The 24,456-nt window shown below is 48.5% G+C and overlaps 1 protein-coding gene across 3 annotated transcripts in view; it reads right to left on the reverse strand.

Moving 5' to 3' along the window:
* The window catches only part of itgb4 (integrin, beta 4), a 181,584-nt gene extending 157,649 nt beyond the window's left edge, over positions 1-23,935 (reverse strand). The window contains exons 1-4 of one of the 3 annotated variants that reach the window (XM_085963248.1): positions 23,624-23,935; positions 15,138-15,213; positions 10,788-10,870; positions 976-1,068 (exon numbers count right to left, since the gene is read on the reverse strand). In XM_085963248.1, the coding sequence (XP_085819374.1) occupies positions 976-1,068; positions 10,788-10,870; positions 15,138-15,210 (249 nt within the window). In that variant the 5' untranslated portion in view covers positions 15,211-15,213; positions 23,624-23,935. The remainder of the gene's footprint in view (positions 1-975; positions 1,069-10,787; positions 10,871-15,137; positions 15,214-23,623) is intronic. The other 2 variants (XM_085963247.1, XM_085963246.1) reach the window with 2 other exon arrangements.
* Positions 23,936-24,456: the final 521 nt, after the last annotated feature.

Below are 24,456 nucleotides of genomic sequence, written 5' to 3' on the forward strand. Positions count from 1 at the left end.
GAAAAATAGGAGCAGGAGTAGGCCATTCGGCCCTTCGAGCCTGCTCCGCCATTCAATATGATCATGGCTGATCCTCTATCTCAATACAGGAAACTTTGTTATATCCGGCACCGACGGGACCGAGCTGTTGCTGATCTATCAAAACTGCCGGACATACAAAGTTAATGTTGAAGCATACGGAGGTTTTCATCTCCGTATCTGACAACAAACACTGTTGCTTAGCAACAGCTTGTAAACAGTCGGCCCGTACCTTGGAAGCGTCTCTGTAGCTTAGCAACAGCTTCAGAGAGACTTTCCGGAGCCCGACTGTTGAAAACAAAGCCACGAGAAGAAAAAAAACCTAACAAAACAGCTCCTGATTTCTGCCGGTAGATCGAGGTTTCCGGACATACAACCTCCGGATAAACCAAAGCTTCCTGTACCATATTCCCGCTCTCTCCCCATACCCCTTGATGCCTTTTGTGTCTAGAAATCTATCTATCTCCTTCTTAAATATATTCAGTGACAGGATGTGTTGCTCCCTGTGGTCAAATAGCCTCTCAAACCTGAAGGACAACGGCCAGGATGGGGTACTGGGGGTGGGTGGGGGCAGCCAGTACTCATTAAACTGTGTCCCAGCAAAAGTCAACACCTTCAGGAGCAAGAGGTCCTGACAGAAAGACCTCCTGTCTGAGAGGGAGTGCTTCAGGTCTGGCTTCCTTGCTCACAGGCTGTGCTGCACCTCCTCCCCTGTGGGGCATGATGTAAAATGACTGCTGAGCACTTGGTTTGAGTATAAAACAAGGCTTTAATCAACTTGTTTCAAAACATGGAGGTCTAGTTGTACTTCACTAGTTCCTGTTTACAAAATGTCCCTGGCAAGCTGAGCCCACGCCCTAGTATTTATACTCCTTGGACGGCGCCACCAGCTGGCCGTCCAGTGTTATTTCATGAGTCATTTCTTCATGATGTTGAGATTCATAACAGGGCACATACGTTAATTATCTTCATCGAGCTCTTCATCTGGACAATCCGACTACACTTGGACAGCAGGTTGCTCTGCAGATCACATCTGATGAAATTAATGCCCTACAAAAACAAGAAACACCAATTACTGCAACCCTTTAGGTCATTGAGTGAAACACACCACTGCCCATCAGCCCCATTCCCCCCAAACCTCCACTGGCTCCCTGTTCCCCCCAACACAAACTCAGAGTCTCTCCATGGCCTCCTCTCGCCTACACGCTATGATGCTCCAACTCCGACTGCGGTGTTGAGTGTATTGCCCAGCTCCCCCGTCCCCCCGATGCCCCTCACTTGCAGGCAGAGGTTTCAGCTCTCCAGCCCCTAGAACCCAGCGTTTCAACCGTGCCTACAGTCACCTCTCCTCCTCCCGCTCAGCGTCCATTGCCCCTCTGTGGGAGGCCTTGGGACGTTTTTATTACATGAAAGGTGCTCTGGAAATTGAAGTTAATGGCCCAGAAATTCGGGTCTCCACGGGTGAGTACGCACGGGGTACTCACCCGTAAGCCGAATGGAAGTGCCGGTTTTCTGCAAGCACTGCGCATGCGCGGGAAACTGGCAGTTCCAATCCTCTGAACGAAGGGGTTCAGAGGTCGAACGCGCGTGCAGGAGAGGCTGTAAGTGCGCTTTGAACTTAGTTTTTTTTTACAGGTTTCTCCGGGAGGTTAAGCCTGCAGTATTTACAAATGTAAAAAGCAGGCGTAAGGCCTGCTTTTTACAAGGTAAGTGGTCAATTAATTAAAATTAAAACATTTTTTCCACAGGTTTATTATTTTTAAATACTTTAAAGCAAGGTAAGTTTATTTTTAGCCCCGTTAGAATACAAAAAAATTTTTTTCAAAAATTTAAATTATTGTTTAAAATAGTTATTTAATGTAATTTATAGTTTATTTAAAAAGTGTGATTTAAAAAAAAAATTATTTGAAGGTTTACTGCTATTTTGGGGCCGTAGTATTCATAAGTTTTGACAGGTCTTCCTGTCAATCTTATGAATGGGCTTTTCCCTCCTCCGATTGGCTGCCCATGGCTCACGTGATCCCAGGGGATGCATCGCACTAACTACGCCCCTGGGACACGCAAGCACAGCGCGCCGGCAGCTGGGCCAGGCCCCGGAGCGGAATTCCACGGGGCCCTACAGCTCAACTGCCAGCGTGCTAGGTAAGTGCAGGTCGGGGGCTTACACCCGCGGGAAGCCCCCGACCCGAATTTCTGGGCTATTGTTGCTTGAGTGAAAAGAATTGAACTCCTGTAAAGGACGAGCCTGAGCTGGAAGGTGGATCGTCTGTAGTTGCCTCAGCTCGGCGAGTTCCTCTCCACCTCTCGATTTGTTTCTCTTTTGAACAATAAGCGGACTGATTCTGGTCACCTTCTCTCCGCCCCAGCCCCCTGCCTGATCTGCAGGCTTTAACCATTTAAGGAATGAAGGACTTAGAAATAATTCTGGTCACACTTTATCATTCCTTTGAGTGTCAAAATTCAATCAATTTCACAATATATTCTGAGGTAATAAAACTCACTGCGCACTTGGTTTGAGCATAAAGCAAGGCTTTAATCACTTGTTTCTGAACATGGAGGTCTAGTTGTATTTCACTAGCTCCTTGTCTTTACAAAATGTCCCTGGTAAGCTGGGGCAAACGCCCGAGTATTTATACTCCATGGATGGCGCCACCAGCTGGCCGTCCAGTGTTATTTCATAGGTAGTTTCTCGATGATGAGATTTATGACATATTCCTCAGTTGTATTGATTGTGATGCGGTGTAATATGCTGCTCTCGATCGGTACGGTATGACTTTGTTCTAGATCCGCGTGATATAGCATATTGTTTGAGATCAGTAATGCAGTGCACTGTTTTAGGACAACATGATATCATTTGCAGCACATTCTTTCAAATTTCCTGACATCACAGGCCAGTCCAGTGCAATGGAACACGATGCACAAACCAGACAGTTTAAGATCACTGTGGGGTCATTTAATAAAACATGCTACTCCAGAACGATGTACTGTCGTTCATCACAGACTGTCTCAGAGCACTGACTGACAGTCCATCACACACAGCTTTAGTTTAGAGGAGGGTATGTGAGGCAGTTTGGAGGTTGGGATTGGGGGGGTCTGTGCTGTGTATTGGGCTCTGTGCTGTGTATTGGGGGGTCTGTGCTGTGTTTTGGGGTCTGTGCTGTGTATTGGGGTCTGTGATGTGTATTGGGGTCTGTGATGTATATTGGGGTCTGTGCTGTGTATTGGGTCTGTGCTGTGTATTGGGGTCTGTGCTGTGTATTGGGGGTCTGTGCTGTGTATTGGGGGTCTGTGCTGTGTATTGGGGTCTGTGCTGTGTATTGGGGGTCTGTGCTGTGTATTGGGGTCTGTGCTGTGTATTGGGGCCTGTGCTGTGTATTGGGGTCTGTGTTGTGTATTGGGGTCTGTGCTGTGTATTGGGGGTCTGTGCTGTGTATTGGGGTCTGTGCTATGTACTGGGGGTCTGTGCTGTGTATTGGGGTCTGTGCTGTGTATTGGGCTCTGTGCTGTGTATTGGGGTCTGTGCTGTGTATTGGGGGTCTGTGCTGTGTATTGGGGTCTGTGCTGTGTATTGGGGTCTGTGCTGTGTATTGGGGGGTCTGTGCTGTGTATTGGGGTCTGTGCTGTGTATTGGGGGGTCTGTGCTGTGTATTGGGGTCTGTGCTGTATATTGGGGTCTGTGCTGTGTATTGGGGGTCTGTGCTGTGTATTGGGGGTCTGTGCTGCGTATTGGGGTCTGTGCTGCGTATTGGGGTTTGTGCTGCGTATTGGGGGGTCTGTGCTGTGTATTGGGGTCTGTGTTGTGTATTGGTGGTCTGTGCTGTGTATTGGGGTCTGTGCTGTGTATTGGGGTCTGTGCTGTGTATTGGGGGGTCTGTGCTGTGCATTGGGGGCTGTGCTGTGTATTGGGGGTCTGTGCTGTGTATTGGGGTCTGTGCTGTATATTGGGGGTCTGTGCTGTGTATTTGGGGGTCTGTGCTGTGTATTGGGGGGTCTGTGCTGTGTATTGGGGGTCTGTGCTGTGTATTGGGGAGTCTGTGCTGTGTATTGGGGTCTGTGCTGTGTATTGGGGGTCTGTGCTGTGTATTGGGGTCTGTGCTGTGTATTGGGGGTCTGTGCTTTTGTATTGGGGTCTGTGCTGTGTATTGGGGTCTGTGCTGTGTATTGGGGTCTGTGCTGTGTATTGGGGTCTGTGATGTGTATTGGGGTCTGTGCTGTGTATTGGTGGGTCTGTGCTGTGTATTGGTGGGTCTGTGCTGTGTATTGGGGTCTGTGCTGTGTATTGGGGTCTGTGCTGTGTATTGGGGCCTGTGCTGTGTATTGGGGTCTGTGCTGTGTATTGGGGGTCTGTGCTGTGTATTGGGGTCCGTGCTGTGTATTGGCAGGTCTGTGCTGTGTATTGGGGGGTCTGTGCTGTGTATTGGGGGGTCTGTACTGTGTATTGGGGTCTGTGCTGTGTATTGGGGGCCTGTGCTATGTATTGGGGTCTGTGCTGTGTATTGGGGGGTCTGTGCTGTGTATTGGGGTCTGTGATGTGTATTGGGGTCTATGCTGTGTATTGGGGGGTCTGTGCTGTGTATTGGGGTCTGTGCTGTGTATTGGGGGATCTCTGCTGTGTATTGGGGTCTGTGCTGTGTATTGGGGTCTGTGCTGTGTATTGGGGGTCTGTGCTGTGTATTGGGGTCTGTGCTATGTACTGGGGGTCTGTGCTGTGTATTGGGGTCTGTGCTGTGTATTGGGGTCTGTGCTGTGTATTGGGGGCCTGTGCTGTGTATTGGGGTCTGTGCTGTGTATTGGGGAGTCTGTGCTGTGTATTGGGGTCTGTGCTGTGTATTGGGGGTCTGTGCTGTGTATTGGGGTCTGTGCTGTGTATTGGGTCTGTGCTGTGGATTGGGGGTCTGTGCTGTGTATTGGGGGTCTGTGCTGTGTATTGGTGGGTCTGTGCTGTGTATTGGGGGGCCTGTGCTGTGTATTGGGGGGTCGGTGCTGTGTATTGGGGGGGTCTGTGCTGTGTATTGGGGGGGTCTGTGCTGTGTATTTGGGGTCTGTGCTGTGTATTCGGGGGTCTGTGCTGTGTATTGGGGTCTGTGCTGTGTATTGGGGTCTGTGCTGTGTATTGGGGGGTCTGTGCTGTGTATTGGGGTCTGTGCTGTGTATTGGGGGCTCTGTGCTGTGTATTGGGGTCTGTGCTGTATATTGGGGGGTCTGTGCTGTGTATTTGGGGTCTGTGCTGTGTATTGGGTTCTGTGCTGTGTATTGGGGTCTGTGCTGTGTATTGGGGGGTCGGTGCTGTGTATTGGGGGGTCTGTGCTGTGTATTGGGGGTCTGTGCTGTGTATTGGGGTCTGTGCTGTGTATTGGGGGGTCTGTGCTGTGTATTGGGGTCTGTGCTGTGTATTGGGGGTCTGTGCTGTGTATTGGGGTCTGTGCTGTGTATTGGGTCTGTGCTGTGTATTGGGGTCTGTGCTGTGTATTGGGGTCTGTGCTGTGTATTGGGGGTCTGTGCTGTGTATTGGGGTCTGTGCTGTGTATTGGGGTCTGTGCTGTGTATTGGGTGGTCTCTGCTGTGTAATAGGATATGTGCTGTGTATTGGGGTCTGTGCTGTGTATTGGGGGTCTGTGCTGTGTATTGGCGGGTCTGTGCTGTGTATTGGGGGGTCTGTGCTGTGTATTGGGGGGTCTGTACTGTGTATTGGGGTCTGTGCTGTGTATTGGGGGCCTGTGCTGTGTATTGGGGTCTGTGCTGTGTATTGGGGGGTCTGTGCTGTGTATTGGGGTCTGCGATGTGTATTGGGGTCTGTGCTGTGTATTGGGGGGTCTGTGCTGTGTATTGGGGTCTGTGCTGTGTATTGGGGGATCTGTGCTGTGTATTGGGGTCTGTGCTGTGTATTGGGGCCTGTGCTGTGTATTGGGGGTCTGTGCTGTGTATTGGGGGTCTGTGCTGTGTATTGGGGTCTGTGCTGCGTATTGGGGTTTGTGCTGCGTATTGGGGGGTCTGTGCTGTGTATTGGGGTCTGTGTTGTGTATTGGTGGTCTGTGCTGTGTATTGGGGGCTGTGCTGTGTATTGGGGGTCTGTGCTGTGTATTGGGGTCTATGCTGTATATTGGGGGTCTGTGCTGTGTATTGGGGGGTCTGTGCTGTGTATTGGGGGGTCTGTGCTGTGTATTGGGGGTCTGTGCTGTGTATTGGAGAGTCTGTGCTGTGTATTGGGTCTGTGCTGTGTATTGGGGGTCTGTGCTGTGTATTGGGGTCTGTGCTGTGTATTGGGGGTCTGTGCTTTTGTATTGGGGTCTGTGCTGTGTATTGGGGTCTGCGCTGTGTATTGGGGTCTGTGCTGTGTATTGGGGTCTGTGCTGTGTATTGGGGTCTGTGATGTGTATTGGGGTCTGTGCTGTGTATTGGTGGGTCTGTGCTGTCTATTGGTGGGTCTGTGCTGTGTATTGGGGTCTGTGCTGTGTATTGGGGTCTGTGCTGTGTATTGGGGCCTGTGCTGTGTATTGGGGTCTGTGCTGTGTATTGGGGGTCTGTGCTGTGTATTGGGGTCCGTGCTGTGTATTGGCGGGTCTGTGCTGTGTATTGGGGGGTCTGTGCTGTGTATTGGGGGGTCTGTACTGTGTATTGGGGTCTGTGCTGTGTATTGGGGGCCTGTGCTATGTATTGGGGTCTGTGCTGTGTATTGGGGGGTCTGTGCTGTGTATTGGGGTCTGTGATGTGTATTGGGGTCTATGCTGTGTATTGGGGGGTCTGTGCTGTGTATTGGGGTCTGTGCTGTGTATTGGGGGATCTGTGCTGTGTATTGGGGTCTGTGCTGTGTATTGGGGGTCTGTGCTGTGTATTGGGGTCTGTGCTGTGTATTGGGGTCTGTGCTGTGTATTGGGGTCTGTGCTGTGTATTGGGGTCTGTGCTGTGTATTGGTGGGTCTGTGCTGTGTATTGGTGGGTCTGTGCTGTGTATTGGGGTCTGTGCTGTGTATTGGGGTCTGTGCTGTGTATTGGGGCCTGTGCTGTGTTTTGGGGCCTGTGCTGTGTATTGGGGTCTGTGCTGTGTATTGGGGGTCTGTGCTGTGTATTGGGGTCTGTGCTGTGTATTGGGTCTGTGCTGTGTATTGGGGTCTGTGCTGTGTATTGGGGGTCTGTGCTGTGTATTGGCGGGTCTGTGCTGTGTATTGGGGGTCTGTGCTGTGTATTGGGGGTTCTGTACTGTGTATTGGGGTCTGTGCTGTGTATTGTGGGCCTGTGCTGTGTATTGGGGTCTGTGCTGTGTATTGGGGGGTCTGTGCTGTGTATTGGGGTCTGCGATGTGTATTGGGGTCTGTGCTGTGTATTGGGGGGTCTGTGCTGTGTATTGGGGTCTGTGCTGTGTATTGGGGGATCTGTGCTGTGTATTGGGGTCTGTGCTGTGTATTGGGGTCTGTGCTGTGTATTGGGGGGTCTGTGCTGTGTATTGGGGTCTGTGCTGTGTATTGGGGGTCTGTACTGTGTATTGGGGGTCTGTGCTGTGTATTGGGGTCTGTGCTGTGTATTGGGGTCTGTGCTGTGTATTGGGGTCTGTGCTGTGTATTGGGTGGTCTGTGCTGTGTATTAGGATATGTGCTGTGTATTGGGGGTCTGTGCTGCGTATTGGGGTCTGTGCTGTGTATTGGGGGGTCTGTGCTTTTGTATTGGGGTCTGTGCTGTGTATTGGGGTCTGTGCTGTGTATTGGGGTCTGTGCTGTGTATTGGGGTCTGTGCTGTGTATTGGGTCTGTGCTGTGTATTGGGGTCTGTGATGTGTATTGGGGTCTGTGCTGTGTATTGGTGGGTCTGTGCTGTGTATTGGTGGGTCTGTGCTGTGTATTGGGGTCTGTGCTGTGTATTGGGGTCTGTGCTGTGTATTGGGGCCTGTGCTGTGTATTGGGGTCTGTGCTGTGTATTGGGGGTCTGTGCTGTGTATTGGGGTCTGTGCTGTGTATTGGGTCTGTGCTGTGTACTGGGGTCTGTGCTGTGTATTGGGGGTCTGTGCTGTGTATTGGCGGGTCTGTGCTGTGTATTGGGGGGTCTGTGCTGTGTATTGTGGGTCTGTACTGTGTATTGGGGTCTGTGCTGTGTATTGGCGGCCTGTGCTGTGTATTGGGGTCTGTGCTGTGTATTGGGGGGTCTGTGCTGTGTATTGGGGTCTGTGATGTGTATTGGGGTCTGTGCTGTGTATTGGGGGGTCTGTGCTGTGTATTGGGGTCTGTGCTGTGTATTGGGGGATCTGTGCTGTGTATTGGGGTCTGTGCTGTGTATTGGGGTCTGTGCTGTGTATTGGGGGTCTGTGCTGTGTATTGGGGTCTGTGCTGTGTATTGGGGTCTGTGCTGTGTATTGGGTCTGTGCTGTGTATTGGGGTCTGTGCTGTGTATTGGGGGTCTGTGCTGTGTATTGGCGGGTCTGTGCTGTGTATTGGGGGGTCTGTGCTGTGTATTGGGGGGTCTGTGCTATGTATTGGGGGTCTGTGCTGTGTATTGGGGGTCTATGCTGTGTATTCGGGGGTCTGTGCTGTGTATTGGGTCTGTGCTGTGTATTGGGGTCTGTGCTGTGTATTGGGGGGTCTGTGCTGTGTATTGGGGTCTGTGCTGTGTATTGGGGGCTCTGTGCTGTGTATTGGGGTCTGTGCTGTATATTGGGGGGTCTGTGCTGTGTATTTGGGGTCTGTGCTGTGTATTGGGGTCTGTGCTGTGTATTGGGGTCTGTGCTGTGTATTGGGGGGTCTGTGCTGTGTATTGGGGTCTATGCTGTGTATTGGGGGTCTGTGCTGTGTATTGGGGGTCTGTGCTGTGTATTGGGGGGTCTGTGCTGTGTATTGGGGTCTGTGCTGTGTATTGGGGGGTCTGTGTTGTGTATTAGGGTCTGTGCTGTGTATTGGGGGTCTGTGCTGTGTATTGGGGTCTGTGCTGTGTATTGGGGGTTGTGCTGTGTATTGGGGTCTGTGCTGTGTATTGGGGGTCTGTGCTGTGTATTGGGGTCTGTGCTGTGTATTGGGGGGTCTGTGCTGTGTATTGGTGGGTCTGTGCTGTGTATTGGGGGGTCTGTGCTGTGTATTGGGGTCTGTGCTGTGTATTGGGGTCTGTGCTGTGTATTGGGGTCTGTGCTGTGTATTGGGGTCTGTGCTGTGAATTGGGGTCTGTGCTGTGTATTGGGGTCTGTGCTGTGTATTGGGGTCTGTGCTGTGTATTGGGTGGTCTGTGCTGTGTATTGGGATATGTGCTGTGTATTGGGGGTGTGTGCTGTGTAATGGGGTCTGTGCTGTGTATTGGGGGTCTGTGCTGTGTATTGGGGTCTGTGCTGTGTATTGGGGTCTGTGCTGTGTATTGGGGTCTGTGCTGTGTATTGGGGTCTGTGCTGTGTATTGGCGTCTGTGCTGTGTATTGGGGTCTGTGCTGTGTATTGGGGTCTGTGCTGTGTATTGGGGTCTGTGCTTTGTATTGGGGGTCTGTGCTGTGTATTGGGGTCTGTGATGTGTATTGGGTGTCTGTGCTGTGTATTGGGGGGTCTGTGCTGCGTATTGGGGTCTGTGCTGTGTATTGGCGTCTGTGCTGTGTATTGGGGGGTCTGTGCTGTGTATTGGGGTCTGTGCTGTGTATTGGGGGGTCTGTGCTCTGTATTGGGGTCTGTGCTGTGTATTGGGGTCTGTGCTTTGTATTGGGGGTCGGTGCTGTGCATTGCAGGGTCTGTGCTGTGTATTGGGGTCTGTGCTGTGTATTGGGGGGTCTGTGCTGTGTATTGGGGCGTCTGTGCTGTGTATTGGGGTCTGTGCTGTGTATTGGGGGTCTGTGCTGTGTATTGGGGTCTGTGCTGTGTATTGGGGTCTGTGCTGTGTATTGGGGTCTGTGCTGTGCATTGGGGGGTCTGTGCTGTGTATTGGGGTCTGTGCTGTGTATTGGGGTTCTGTGCTGTGTATTGGGGTTCTGTGCTGTGTATTGGGGTCTGTGCTGTGTATTGGGGTCTGTGCTGTGTATTGGGGGGTCTATGCTGTTTATTGGGGTCTGTGCTGTGTATTGGGGTCTGTGCTGTGTATTGGGGTCTGTGCTGTGTATTTGGGTCTGTGCTGTGTATTGGGGTGTGTGCTGTGTATTGGGGTCTGTGCTGTGTATTGGGGTCTGTGCTGTGTATTGGGGTCTGTGCTGTGTATTGGGCGTCTGTGCTGTGCATTGGGGTCTGTGCTGTGTATTGCGGGTCTGTGCTGTGTATTGGGGTCTGTGCTGTGTATTGGGGGTCTGTGCTGTGTATTGGGGTCTGTGCTGTGTATTGGGGGTCTGTGCTGTGTATTGGGGTCTGTGCTGTGTATTGGGGTCTGTGCTGTGTATTGGGGTCTGTGCTGTGTATTGTGGGGTCTGTGCTGTGTATTGGTGGGTCTGTGCTGTGTATTGGGGGTCTGTGCTTTGTATTGGGTCTGTGCTGTGTATTGGGGGTCTGTGCTGTGTATTGGGGTCTGTGCTGTGTATTGGGGGTCTGTGCCATGTATTGGGGTCTGTGTTGCGTATTGGGTGGTCTGTGCTGTGTATTGGGGTCTGTGCTGTGTATTGGGGGTCTGTGCCATGTATTGGGGTCTGTGCTGTGTATTGGGGAGTCTGTGCTGTGTATTGTGGTCTGTGCTGTGTATTGGGTGGTCTGTGCTGTGTATTGGGGTCTGTGCTGTGTATTGGGGGTCTGTGCTGTGTTTTGGGGTCTGTGCTGTTTATTGGGGGGTCTGTGCTGTGTATTGGGGTCTGTGCTGTGTATTGGGGGGTCTGTGCTATAGTTTGGAGAATTTACCTCGTCAGCACAATACGAACAGTCGTTGTCCACTCTGATGCACTCAGTGCAGGTTTTAGCTCGACTGGCAGTGCAGCGATTGGCTGAAAACAAAAGGAAGTGGTTTCAGATCAGGAAATACGGTCAAACACACAGCAGAAGGTCGTCAGACACCAAACCAGACGTACACTCAGACATCAAACCAGACATAAAGTCAGACATCAAACCAGACATACAGTAAGACATCAAACCAGACGTACAGTCAGACATCAAACCAGGCATACATTCAGACATCAAACCAGATGTACAGTCAGACATCAAACCAGTCAGACATGAAACCAGATGTACAGTCAGACATCAAACCAGATGTACAGACAGCCATCAAACCAGACATAGTCAGACATCAATCTAGACGTACAAACAGACTTCAAACCAGGCGTAAAGTTGGACATCAAACCAGACATACAGTCAGAGATCAAACCAGACGTACATTCAGACATCAAACCAGATATACAGTCAGACATAAAGCTAGACGTACAGTCAGACATCAAACCAGACATACTGTCAGCTATCAAGCCAGATATCGAGTCAGACATCAAACCACACATACAGTCAGACATCAAACTAGACACAGACATACAATCAGACATCAAACTAGACATACAGTCAGGCATCAAACTAGACATACAGTCAGACATCAAACCAGACGTACAATCAGACATCAAACCAGACATACAGTCAGACATCAAACCAGGCATAAAGTCAGACATCAAATCAGATGTACAGTCAGACATCAAACCAGACATACAGTCAGACATCAAATCAGTCATACAGTCAGTCATCAAACCAGGCATGCAGTCAGACATCAAACCAGATACACAGTCAGACATCAAATCAGAAATAGAGTCAGACATCAAACCAGACAAATGGTCAGACATCAAACCAGGCATACAGTCAGACATCAAACCAGACGTACAATCAGACATCAAACCAGATATACAGTCAGACATCAAACCAGGCATACAGTCAGACACCAAACCAGGCATACAGCCAGACATCAAACGAGACATATGGTCAGACATCAAACCAGGCATACAGTTAGGCATCAAACCAGACGTACAGTCAGACATCAAACCAGACATACAGTCAGACATCAAACCAGGCATATAGTCAGACATCAAACTAGACATACAGTCAGCCATCAAATCAGACATACAGTCAGACATCAAACCAGACATACAGTCAGACATCAAACCAGACATACAGTCAGACATCAAACCAGACATACAGTCAGACATCAAACCAGACATAGAGTCAGGCATCAAACCAGACATACAGTCAGCCATCAAATCAGACATACGGTCAGACATCAAACCAGACATACAGTCAGACATCAAACCAGACATACAGTCAGACATCAAACTAGACGTACAGTCTGACATCAAACCAGACGTACATTCAGACATCAAACCAGACATAGTCAGACATAAAGCTAGACGTACAGTCAGACATCAAACCAGGCATACTGTCAGCTATCAAGCCAGATATCGAGTCAGACATCAAACCACACATACAGTCAGACATCAAACTAGACACAGACATACAATCAGACATCAAACTAGACATACAGTCAGGCATCAAACTAGACATACAGTCAGACATCAAACCAGACATACAATCAGACATCAAACCAGACATACAGTCAGACATCAAACCAGGCATACAGTCAAACACCAAACCAGATGTACAGTCAGACATCAAACCAGACATACAGTCAGACATCAAATCAGTCATACAGTCAGTCATCAAACCAGGCATGCAGTCAGACATCAAACCAGATATACAGTCAGACATCAAATCAGAAATACAGTCAGACATCAAACCAGACAAATGGTCAGACATCAAACCAGGCATACAGTCAGACATCAAACCAGACGTACAATCAGACATCAAACCAGATATACAGTCAGACATCAAACCAGGCATACAGTCAGCCATCAATCAGACATACAGTCAGACATCAAACCAGAAATACAGTCAGACATCAAACTAGACATACAGTCATATATCAAACCAGACATACAGTCAGACATCAAACCAGACATATGGGCAGACATCAAACCAGACATACAGTCAGCCATCAAATCAGACATACAGTCAGACATCAAACCAGACATACGGTCAGACATCAAACCAGACATACAGTCAGACACCAAACCAGACATACAGCCAGACATCAAACCAGACATATGGTCAGACATCAAACCAGGCATACAGTCAGGCATCGAACCAGACGTACAGTCAGACATCAAACCAGACATACAGTCAGACATCAAACCAGGCATATAGTCAGACATCAAACTAGACATACAGTTAGCCATCAAATCAGACATACAGTCAGACATCAAACCAGACATACAGTCAGACATCAAACCAGACATACAGTCAGACATCAAACCAGACATATGGTCAGACATCAAACCAGACATAGAGTCAGGCATCAAACCAGACATAGAGTCAGGCATCAAACCAGACATACAGTCAGCCATCAAATCAGACATACAGTCAGACATCAAACCAGACATACGGTCAGACATCAAACCAGACATACAGTCAGACATCAAACCAGACATACAGTCAGACATCAAACTAGACGTACAGTCTGACATCAAACCAGACGTACAGTCAGACATCAAACCAGACATACGGTCAGACATCAAACCAGACATACAGTCAGACATCAAGCCAGATATACAGTCGGACATCAAACTACACGTACAGTCTGACATCAAACCAGACATACAGTCAGACATCAAACCAGGCATACAGTCAGACATCAAACTAGATGTACAGTCACACATCAAACCAGACATAGTCAGACATCAAACCAGACATACAGTCAGACATCAAACTAGATGTACAGTCAGACATCAAACCAGACATAGTCAGACATCAAACCAGACATACAGTCAGACATCCAACCAGATGTACAGTCAGACATCAAACCAGACACAGTCAGACATCAAACCAGGCATACAGTCAGACATCAAACCAGACATACTGTAAGACATCAAACCAGACATACAGTCAGACACCAAACCAGAACCACAGTCAGACATCAAACCAGACATACAGTCAGACACTAAACCAGATGTACAGTCAGACATCAAACCAGACATACAGTCAGTAATCAAATCAGACATACAGTCAGACATCAAACCAGGCATACAGTCAGACATCAAACTAGATGTACAGTCAGACATCAAACCAGACATAGTCTGACATCAAACCAGACATACAGTCAGACATCAAACCAGATATACAGTCAGACACCAAACCAGATGTACCGTCAGACATCAAACCAGACATACAGTCAGACATCAAATCAGACATACAGTCAGACACCAAACCAGACTTACAGTCAGACATCATACCAGACATAGTCACACACTAAACCAGGCATACAGTCAGACATCAAACTAGACATACAGTCAGACATCAAACCAGACATACAGTCAGACATCAAACCAGACATACAGTCAGACATCAAACTAGACGTACAGTCAGACATCAAACCAGGCATACAGTCAGACATCAAAACCAGACATACAGTCAGACATCTAACCAGGCATACAGTCAGACATCAAACCAGATGTACAGTCAGACATCAAAACCAGACATACAGTCAGACATCAAACCAGATGTACAGTCAGACACCAAACCAGATGCCTCAAAAACTTAAAGGACCACCACCTAAAAGGTAAGTTTGTTAAACAATTCTTACCTAAATGTAAATGACTGAAGTGTTGAAGATCATTGCTGGCTCCTCCCGATCGCCCCCGCTCTCCTAGTCACCCCCTCCCTCCCGATCGCCCCCTCCCCCTGATCGCCCCCTCCCCCCCGATCGCCCCCTCCCTCCCGATCGCCCCCTCCCCCCGATCGCCCACTCCCCCCCGATCGCCCCTCCCCCCCCGATCGCCCCTTCCCCCCCGATCACCCCTTCCCTCCCGATCGCCCCCTCCCCCCCGATCGCCCCCTTACTCCCGATCGCCCCCTCCCTCCCGATCGCCCCCTCCCTCCCGATCGCCCCCTCCCTCTCGATCGCCCCCTCCCTCCCGGTTGGCCCCCTCCCCCCCGATCGCTGCCGGCGAGGCAGGAGCCGGAGATCGAATTCCTCTTTGCAAATGATCTGCCTGGAAAGGTCCAGCAGGTGTCTGCAGCTCGCCAGTCTGAGGCTCAAAATCGGGTGTGCCTTGGGTCTACCCATTCCGGCACAGAGATTGTTCCCAACCAGGAATTTCTGGGCCTTAGATGTGAGTTCTTCAATGGGAAAATGTCAAAAATGAGGAGAAGCCCCAGCTAAAACCTCACCTCTCTCCCCCTGACACACAGCTCCCGATAGGACAACGATTACCACCGAACACCATATCTTCCACCGCTCCATCTCCTGGTGAAACACAAAGGGTTAATGGATACTGCTCAGTATTTGATACAGGGCCAACTGTGCTACTAATCAATCCTCCATTCGTAATCTCTTCCATTTTAAAAATGAAATAAGAATTTTTAGAAACAGGAAACATTCTTTTAACTCAACAAGTCTACCCGTTTTCAAAGATCAGCCCCCCCACCTACCCACCCTCTCACCATATCCTTCAAACCCTTCTCTCTCCAAAAACACAGCAGGCCAGGTTTTGCAGCTAGCGGCGAACAAACGGCTCCAGCCGCTCATTACACTTACACTCGCCCACAGACTTTCTATGGGCATTTGCACTGGAACTTACTGTAATTGGAAAGCCATTTCGGCATAGCACCCTCTACAGGGGATCTGGGACCTGTGTGAACAGGGCAGGCAGCTGTGAATCTCCTTAACCAATGAAGAATCGCTAATGAGGAGCGCAGAGTCTGAACCAGGAAGTGTAAGTTAGAATAGTTAATTCAAAGAAACATAGAAGAGACATAGAAGATAGGAGCAGGAGTAGGCCATTCGGCCCCTCGAGTCTGCTCCGCCATTTAATGAGATCATGGCTGATCATCCAAATTCAGTACCCTGTCCCTGCTTTCTCCCCATATCCCTTGATCCCTTTAGCCTTAAGAAATATATCCAACTCCTTCTTGAATATATTTAATGAACTGGCCTCAACTGCCTTCTGTGGTAGAGAATTCCACAGGTTCACCACTCTCTGGGTGAAGAAATTCCTCCTCATCTCTGTCCTAAATGGCTTACCCCTTATCCTTAGACTGTGACCCCTGGTTCTGGACTCCCTGGCCATCGGGAACATCCCTGCATCAAGTCTGTCTAGTCCTGTTAGAATTTTATAAGTTTCAATGAGATCCCCTCTCATTCTTCTAAACTCCAGCGAGTATAAGCCCAATCAACCCAATCTCTCCTCATACGTCATTCCTGCCATCCCAGGTATCAGTCTGGTGAATCTTCGCTGCACTCCCTCCATGGCAAGAACATCCTTCCTCAGATAAGGTGACCAAAACTGCACACAATACTCAAGGTGCGGTCTCACCAAGGCCCTGTACAACTGCAGCAAGACATCCTTGTTCCTGTACTCAAACCCTCTCGCTATGAAGGCCAACATACCATTTGCCTTCTTAACCGCCTGCTGCACCTGCATGCTTACCTTCTGCGACTGGTGCACAAGGACATTGGCAAATCATGTACAGAAAGTGAAATAAAGAGAGGGAAAGAAAGATGAAATTAATAGAGAGAGACAAAAGAGACAAAAGAAAAAAATCATTTAATTTTTTAACTTTTTTAAAATCTCCAACAATAATTAAAATCTGAAGGAATAAGACTCCACACTTGTAAAAGTTAATTTTCAGTGCCAGAGAGGTTGTTTGGCAGTAATTAAGACTTATCACGCCGTTAAAAATGTGCTTACACTGGAATGGACGAGCCCTAACTTTTTCTGGCGATTTTAGTGTGTATCTATCACGTAAGTACAACAACTGCACGCCGTTCCACGTGTTTCAATGTGGAGTCTCTCGGGCGAGATACCGGTAGAGCGAAGCTTCTGGAGGAGTAGGGCAACTCAGACAGCAACTTCCGGATTTCAGCGTTTAACTGCGCATGCGCAGTCACTGGAGGTTGCTGTCCAATTTACACTTTCATTATGGCGAGCGCTGTTCACCTCACCATTACTTCTACAGCAAAATCTGGCCCGTTTAACTGTACCTTGAATTACAGAGAAACAGGCCATTCGCCCAACCAGTCCGTGTTGGTATTTATCCTGCACTGGGGCAGTATCCCAATCCCATGTGCCCACCTGTCCCCATATCCCTCCATCTCCTTTACCTGGAACCATCTATCATCCTTTTTTTAAATGTTAACACGGTCTCTGCTTCAATCTCAGGCAGTGCATTCCAGAGCCTCACAGCCCTCTGTGTAATAAAGTTTCTCCTGCTCTCTGTCGTAAATCTCTTATAGTTCTGTTTTATCTATGTCCTCTTGTTCTAGACTCCCCAATCACCAGAAACAGTCTGTTTCTATCTACCTTGTCACATCCCTTCATAATTTTAAACACTTCAATCAAATCACCCCATAATCTCCTCTGTTCCAATGAAAACAGCTTCAATTTTACAAGTCTTTCTTCGTATTTATATTTTCTCATACCAGGCAGCATCCTAGTGAACCTGCACTGTACCCTCTCTATTCCCACAACCTTCCTATAATGTGGAGCCCAAAACTGCACACAGTTCTCCAACTGCAGTCTCTCTAAGGACATTTAGGACTGAGATGAGGAGGAATTTCTTCACTCAGAGGGTGGTGAACCTGTGAAATTCTCTACCACAGAAGGCTGTGGAAGCCAAGTCATTGAATATATTTAAGAAGGAGATAGATAGATTTCTAGCCACAAAAGGCATCAAGGGGTATGGGGAGAGAGCGGGAATATGGTATTGAGATAGAGGATCAGCCATGATCATATTGAATGACGGAGCAGGCTCAAAGGGACGAATGGCCTACTCCTGCGCCTATATTTCTGTTTCTATGTTTCTCTGTAAATTCACCATTACATGTTGACTTTTATAGTCTATATTTCTATCCAGAAAACCCAGTATCCATTCGTTTTTTTATGGCCTTATCCACTTGAGGTGCTGCTTTACGGTCTTGTGAATCATGGCTCAGTGGTAGCACTCTCGCCTCGGAGTTAGAAGGTTGTGGGTTCAAGTCCCATGCCAGAGACTTGAGCCCATAATCCAGGCTGACGCTCCATTGCTGTAGTGAGGCAGGGGCTGTCTTTTGGATGAGATGTTAAACTGAGGCCCTGTCTGCCCTCTCAGGTGGACGTAAAAGATCCTATGACGCTATTCAAAGAAGAGCAGGGGAGGTCATTTTATCCCCCTCAACCAACTTTTGATCATTATCACATTGCTGTTTGTGGGATCTTGCTGTGTGCACATTGGTTGCTGCGTTTCCTACATTACTACAGTGACTACACTTCAAAAGTACTTCATTGGCTGTAAAGTGTTTTGGGATGTCCTGAGGCCGTGAAAGGAAATGTAAGTCTTTCCTTCATTCTTTTCCCCTCCCTAGGCCCTGGGGTATTAAGGCCAAGAGATTAACCCTGGGCTTCTGGACCAAGTGGCTCATGTAGCGACTCTCTAGTTATAAAGCAGTACCTCTCCACTAGTTTTCAGTGATTTCTGTACTCAGACCCCCAAATCCCTCTGCTCCTCCACAGCTCCTCCAGATATGGAGCAAAGGCAGGTAAATGGAGTTGAGGTGCAGATCAGCCATGATCTAACTGAATGGTGGAATAGGCTCAAGAGGCTGAATGGCCTCCTCCTGTTCCTATGTTAGCTGATCTCAGCTGAGGCAGCAAGTAAGATTACTATAATTGGGAGGAGGCAAATCAGCCAGGGTTCCCAGTCCTGATCTGTATCCAGTGATGAGGAGGAATTTCTTCACCCAGAGAGTGGTGAACCTGTGGAATTCTCTACCACACAAGGCAGTGGAGGCCAATTCATTAAATATATTCAAGAAGGAGTTAGATATATTTCTTAAGGCTAAAGGGATGAAGGGATATGGGGAGAAAGCAGGGACAGGGTACTGAATTTGGATGATCAGCCATGATCTCATTGAATGGTGGAGCAGACTCGAGGGGCTGAATGGCCTACTCCTGCTCCTCTCTTCTATGTTTCTATGTTTCTGTAGAGTTAACAGGATCGGTGATCATTGCTGCAATCTCCCACATTTCAGACAATTCTCCAATCTAACCAATGGATGATTAACCTTGGCTGATGCTAACCAAACATCAACAGAATACAGAATGACACTCTTTTTTGTTCTCTTACTTTTTATTTTTGGTACATATGGTGAGGAGAGACCCACCCACACTACCCAAGCTTTAAAAAGCACCCTCCACTGCATCAGGGTGAATGCTTCCATGGTTCACATTGTCCATCCCCTCTGAAGGACAGCAGACAGCAGCAGCTTTGTGCTGTGGGCCCCCATTCATGAGAAAACAGGATGGACCCTGCCAGAACTCACACCATGGAGGGCCCTTACATTCAATAGAAAGAGGAGGCTTTTATCTATGTACGTCAAACGGACTCCAATCAATGTCCCAGAGGTGAGAGTAGTGTTTAACCTACTGCAACATCAGAGAGAGAGAACGATCTTCACCCAGTAGAGAGAATCTTCACCCCTTAGAAAGATAGATCTTCAACCTTTAGAAAGATAGATCTTCAACCTTTAGAAAGATAGATCTTCAACTCTTAGAAAGATAGATCTTCAACCTTTAGAAAGATAGATCTTCAACTCTTAGAAAGATAGATCTTCAACTCTTAGATAGATCTTCAACCTTTAGAAAGATAGATCTTCAACTCTTAGAAAGATAGATCTTCAACTCTTAGAAAGATAGATCTTCAACCTTTAGAAAGATAGATCTTCAACTCTTAGAAAGATAGATCTTCAACTCTTAGAAAGATAGATCTTCAACCTTTAGAAAGATAGATCTTCAACTCTTAGAAAGATAGATCTTCAACTCTTAGAAAGATAGATCTTCAACCTTTAGAAAGATAGATCTTCAACTCTTAGAAAGATAGATCTTCAACTCTTAGAAAGATAGATCTTCAACCTTTAGAAAGATAGATCTTCAACTCTTAGAAAGATAGATCTTCAACCTTTAGAAAGATAGATCTTCAACCCTTAGAAAGATAGATCTTCAACTCTTAGAAAGATAGATCTTCAACCCTTAGAAAAATAGATCTTCAACCCTTAGAAAGATAGATCTTCAACTCTTAGAAAGATAGATCTTCAACCCTTAGAAAGATAGATCTTCAACTCTTAGAAAGATAGATCTTCAACCCTTAGAAAGATAGATCTTCAACCTTTAGATAGATCTTCAACCCTTAGAAAGATAGATCTTCAACCCTTAGAAAGATAGATCTTCAACCCTTAGAAAGATAGATCTTCAACCTTTAGAAAGATAGATATTCAACTCTTAGAGCGATATATTCACCCCTCAGAGATAGATCTTCACTCCTCAGTGAGAGAGAACAGAAGCAGTGTAACCAATCAGAGATAAAGTGATGAAGACAATCTTCACCCCTCAGAGAGAGAGAGAGAGAGAGAGAGAGAGAGGAAATCTTCACCCCTTTACGAATGGATTTGAGCCCAAGTCCCAGAAATGAAAGGACAGTGCATTAACCCACTGCACCACACTATCAAGCTAACAATGTATGGAATACACAGTGAACCAGGAGCCTATAGAATACAGAGTGAGCAGGGAATCTACGGTATACAGAGCTTGCGAACAATCTATAGAATACACAATGATCAGGGCTGTATAGAATATAAAGCCAGTTTTCCAAATATATACTGCAAAGCTAGCCACAATTGCAGAGCCAAACTAGAGAGAAGATGGCAGCTCCATGACGGGCTATCGGGGAAAGGTAGTGAGCCAACAGACGAGGAGGCCCCATGTTCAATCCCAACCTGTGGTGAGTTCGCTGATCTGAGTCAGAGTAGCAGCAGGGATACTATGATTGGGCTCAGTCACCGCTGTAGCACTCTCATCTCTGAGTCAGAAGGTCGTGGGTTCAAGCCCCACTCCAGAGACTTGAGCACATAATCCAGGCTGACACTCCCAGTGCCAGTACTGAGGGAGTGCTGCACTGTCAGAGGTGCTGTCTTTCGGATGAGACATTAAACCTGCCTGCCCTCTCAAGTGAACGTAAAAGATCCCATGGCACTGTTGGAAGAATAGTTTTCTCAAGTGTCCTGGCCAATATTTATCTCTCAACCAACATCACCGAAATAACTGGTCACTTGGGCGAGGGCTGCTAGCACCTGTGGAACTGAACCTCAATTTTCTGGCTGTGGGATTTTCATGTGCACCAATTGGCTTCTGCTTTTGCATACAGAACAACAGTGACCACACTTTAAAAGTATTTAATTTGCTTTGAAGCACTTTTGTGCACCTGAGGAGGTGATAAGAATCTTACAGCACATAAGGAGGCCATTCATCCCATCATGTCTGTACTGAGAGGTGCTTCATGAACGTAAGTTCGATCCATCGCTGTTATAAGGAGGCGGATACCAGCCAGAGTTTCCACTCCAATGCATCCATGTTCCAATGCCCACGTGTGGATGCCAGGTGAGAACAGGATTGGATTCAGTCTCAGTCAAGTAACCCGCTGACACCCACTGTCTAGGTTCACATGTGAGGGCTGACCAGGGGGATATGGTACTGGAGGATAGGCAGCACCATCACCTGTAGCTCAGCAAGATTCAGTGCCTTCAGGAAATGGGGGAGGGGAAGGAAGCTGGCGTGAGACACATTCAGGGGGCGGGGGAACCTGAGACACACTCAGAGACAACAACAACAATAACTTGTATTTATATAGTGCCTTTAATGTAGTAAAACGTCCCAGAGCGCTGCACAGGAGTATTTTAAGACAAAAAATTTGACACTGAGCCACATAAGGATAAATTAGGGCAGGTGACCAAAAGCTTGGTGAAAGAGGCAGGTTTTAAGGAGCATTTTAAAGGAGGAGGGAGAGGTAGTGAGGTGGAGAGGTTTAGGGAGGGAATTCCAGAGCTTAGAGCCCAGGCAACAGAAGGCACGGCCACCAATGGGGGAGTGATTATAATCAGGGATGCTCAAGAGGGCAGAATTAGAGGAGCGCAGATACCTCGGGGGGGTTGTGGGGCTGGAGGAGGTTACAGAGATAGGGAGGGGCGAGGCCATGGAGGGATTTGAAAACAAGGATGAGAATTTTGAAATCGAGGCGTTGCTTAACTGGGAGCCAATGTAGGTCAGCGAGCACAGGGGTGATGGGTGAACGGGACTTGGTGCGAGTTAGGACACGGGCAGCCGGGTTTTGGATAACCTCAAGTTTACGTAGGGTGGAATGTGGGAGTGCGTTGGAATAGTCAAGTCTAGAGGTAGCAAAGGCATGGATGAGGGTTTCAGCAGTGGATGAGCTGAGGCAAAGGTGGAGATGGGCGATATTCCAGAGGTGGCAATAGGCGGTCTTTGTTATGCAGCTGAGAGCTGGTTGGAAGCTCATTTCAGGGTCAAATATGACACCAAGGTTGTGAACAGTGTGATTCAGCCTCAGACAGATGTTAGACACACTCAGAGACACACTCGGAGAAGGGTCAGACCCCAGTCTCTATACAGTGTTTCTGGTGGAACTACAAATTCCCTGTCAGTTTCTGAGTACGTTCGCTGGAAATCTTCACAAAGGCATTAACCCTGTCAGCTCACACAGTGCGCCGCCCCTCCCCTCCCCTCCCACTGACTGAACCCCAGACCCATCGCCTGACCCATCCATCGGCCCCCTCTCTGGCCAGGGGCGCGGCACCTTGTTCAATAACTGAGGGAGGGGCTCAGCTTTTGATATATAATCCGTGGGGGCGGCACAGCTCAAAAAAATCATTGAGTCCACATCTCAGCAAAAAAATACATTTGCAAAAACCTTCCTGAAATACTCCTGACCCCACAAACATCTTCAAACCTGGGGGACCTGTCTCTAGATCCTGGTGGGTTTAAGAAATTTAAAATAAATCTTTGCTCAATCCAACTGACAGCTCTGGTCAGCTGACCAGCCCCCGGAATGATGCTGGTTAAAGTCGGGGATAACCAGAGGGACCCGCCGCTTCTGATCAACTCCGCCAATAGTCAGAGAATTCATCAAAAGCCCGTCTGGAGGAGAATTCAGCCCCAGGATCAGACTGCAGTTCCCTGGGATCAGACTGCAATTCCCCCCGGGATCAGACTGCAATTCCCCCGGGATCAGACTGCAATTCCCCCGGGATCAGACTGCAATTCCCCGGGATCAGACTGCAATTCCCCGGGATCAGACTGCAATTCCCCCGGGATCAGACTGCAATTCCCCCGGGATCAGACTGCAATTCCCCCCGGGATCAGACTGCAATTCCCCCCGGGATCAGACTGCAATTCCCCCGGGATCAGACTGCAATTCCCTCGGGATCAGACTGCAACTCCCCCGGGATCAGACTGCAATTCCCCCCGGGATCAGATTGCAATTCCCCTGGGATCAGTCTGCAATTCCCGGGATCAGTCTGCAATTCCCTCGGGATCAGACTGCAATTCCCCCGGGATCAGTCTGCAATTCCCGGGATCAGGCTGCAATCCCCCGGGATCAGGCTGCCCCCCGCCCCGCCACTTTGGCCACACATTCGGTGCTCTGGTCAGTTTTCCTCCCAGTCCCGGGCGGATTTGTCCGTTTCTCCCGCTACGATCTGCCCTCCCGCAGCCTCGGTCCAGCCAAAGACCAAACTCCGTCTTGATTGCAACAAATTCAACTCCTGGAGCGGACCATCTTCCCGAGTCAGCAGCTCAGCTCCACTCCCAGAACACTTGAACTTCACCTACCTTCAGTCAGCAGCCGGCCTGAGTCGAGTGTCCTGGTTAAATATTGACGTGGACTATCCTCCTTCCCACTTTATCTGTCTCGCTGGGTGGATCGGAGCCCGAATACAGTCCCGCCCGGGGTTTGGAGGAGTTTGTTTTTCTCGCCCTCCGTGCAGGTATGTACCTGGTGATGAGAGCACAGCGTCACCCGCTGACTAACTCCAGCATTCCTCACTCACCTGCAGGGGCAGGATCAGGACACTCCGCCTCCCCCACCCAAAAGCCAGCCACAGAACTTCAGTGAAAGTCAAGGCAGCTTCTGCACAAAGTGCAACCAGCACAACCCCTTGCAATCGCCACATGTCAGTGCCACTCCAGGGCTGGAGCATTATAATCCACGCTGACACTCAGTGCCGTACTGAGGGAGTTCTGCACTGTCGGAGCCCTCTCAGGTGGCTGTAAAACATCCCCAGGCACGAGAAGAGCCGGAGAGTCCTCCCCAGTGTCCAGGCCAATGTTTATCCATCAATTAACTAGTAATTCATCTCATTGCTGTTTGTGGGATCTTGCTCCGCACAAATTGCTGGGAGTTTGCCTGCAAAACATCCGTGACTGCACATCAAAAGTAAATTTTGTGAAGTGCTTGGTGACATATTTCAGAGGTGTAATAAGGTACAATATAAATACTTTTTTCAATATTAGTACAGTAGTTATCACAGTTATATAACACACCTACAGCAGCAGTACAGCCATGCAGCTCCAAGAAACCCAACCAATGCAGCCATGCAGCTCCAAGAAACCCAACCAATGCAGCCATGCAGCTCCAGGAATCCCAACCAATGCAGCCATGCAGC

Source organism: Somniosus microcephalus, chromosome 21 (assembly GCF_052327205.1).
Source record: "Somniosus microcephalus isolate GS21.2 chromosome 21, FLI_Smic_1.0, whole genome shotgun sequence".
Lineage (NCBI taxonomy): Eukaryota > Metazoa > Chordata > Chondrichthyes > Squaliformes > Somniosidae > Somniosus > Somniosus microcephalus.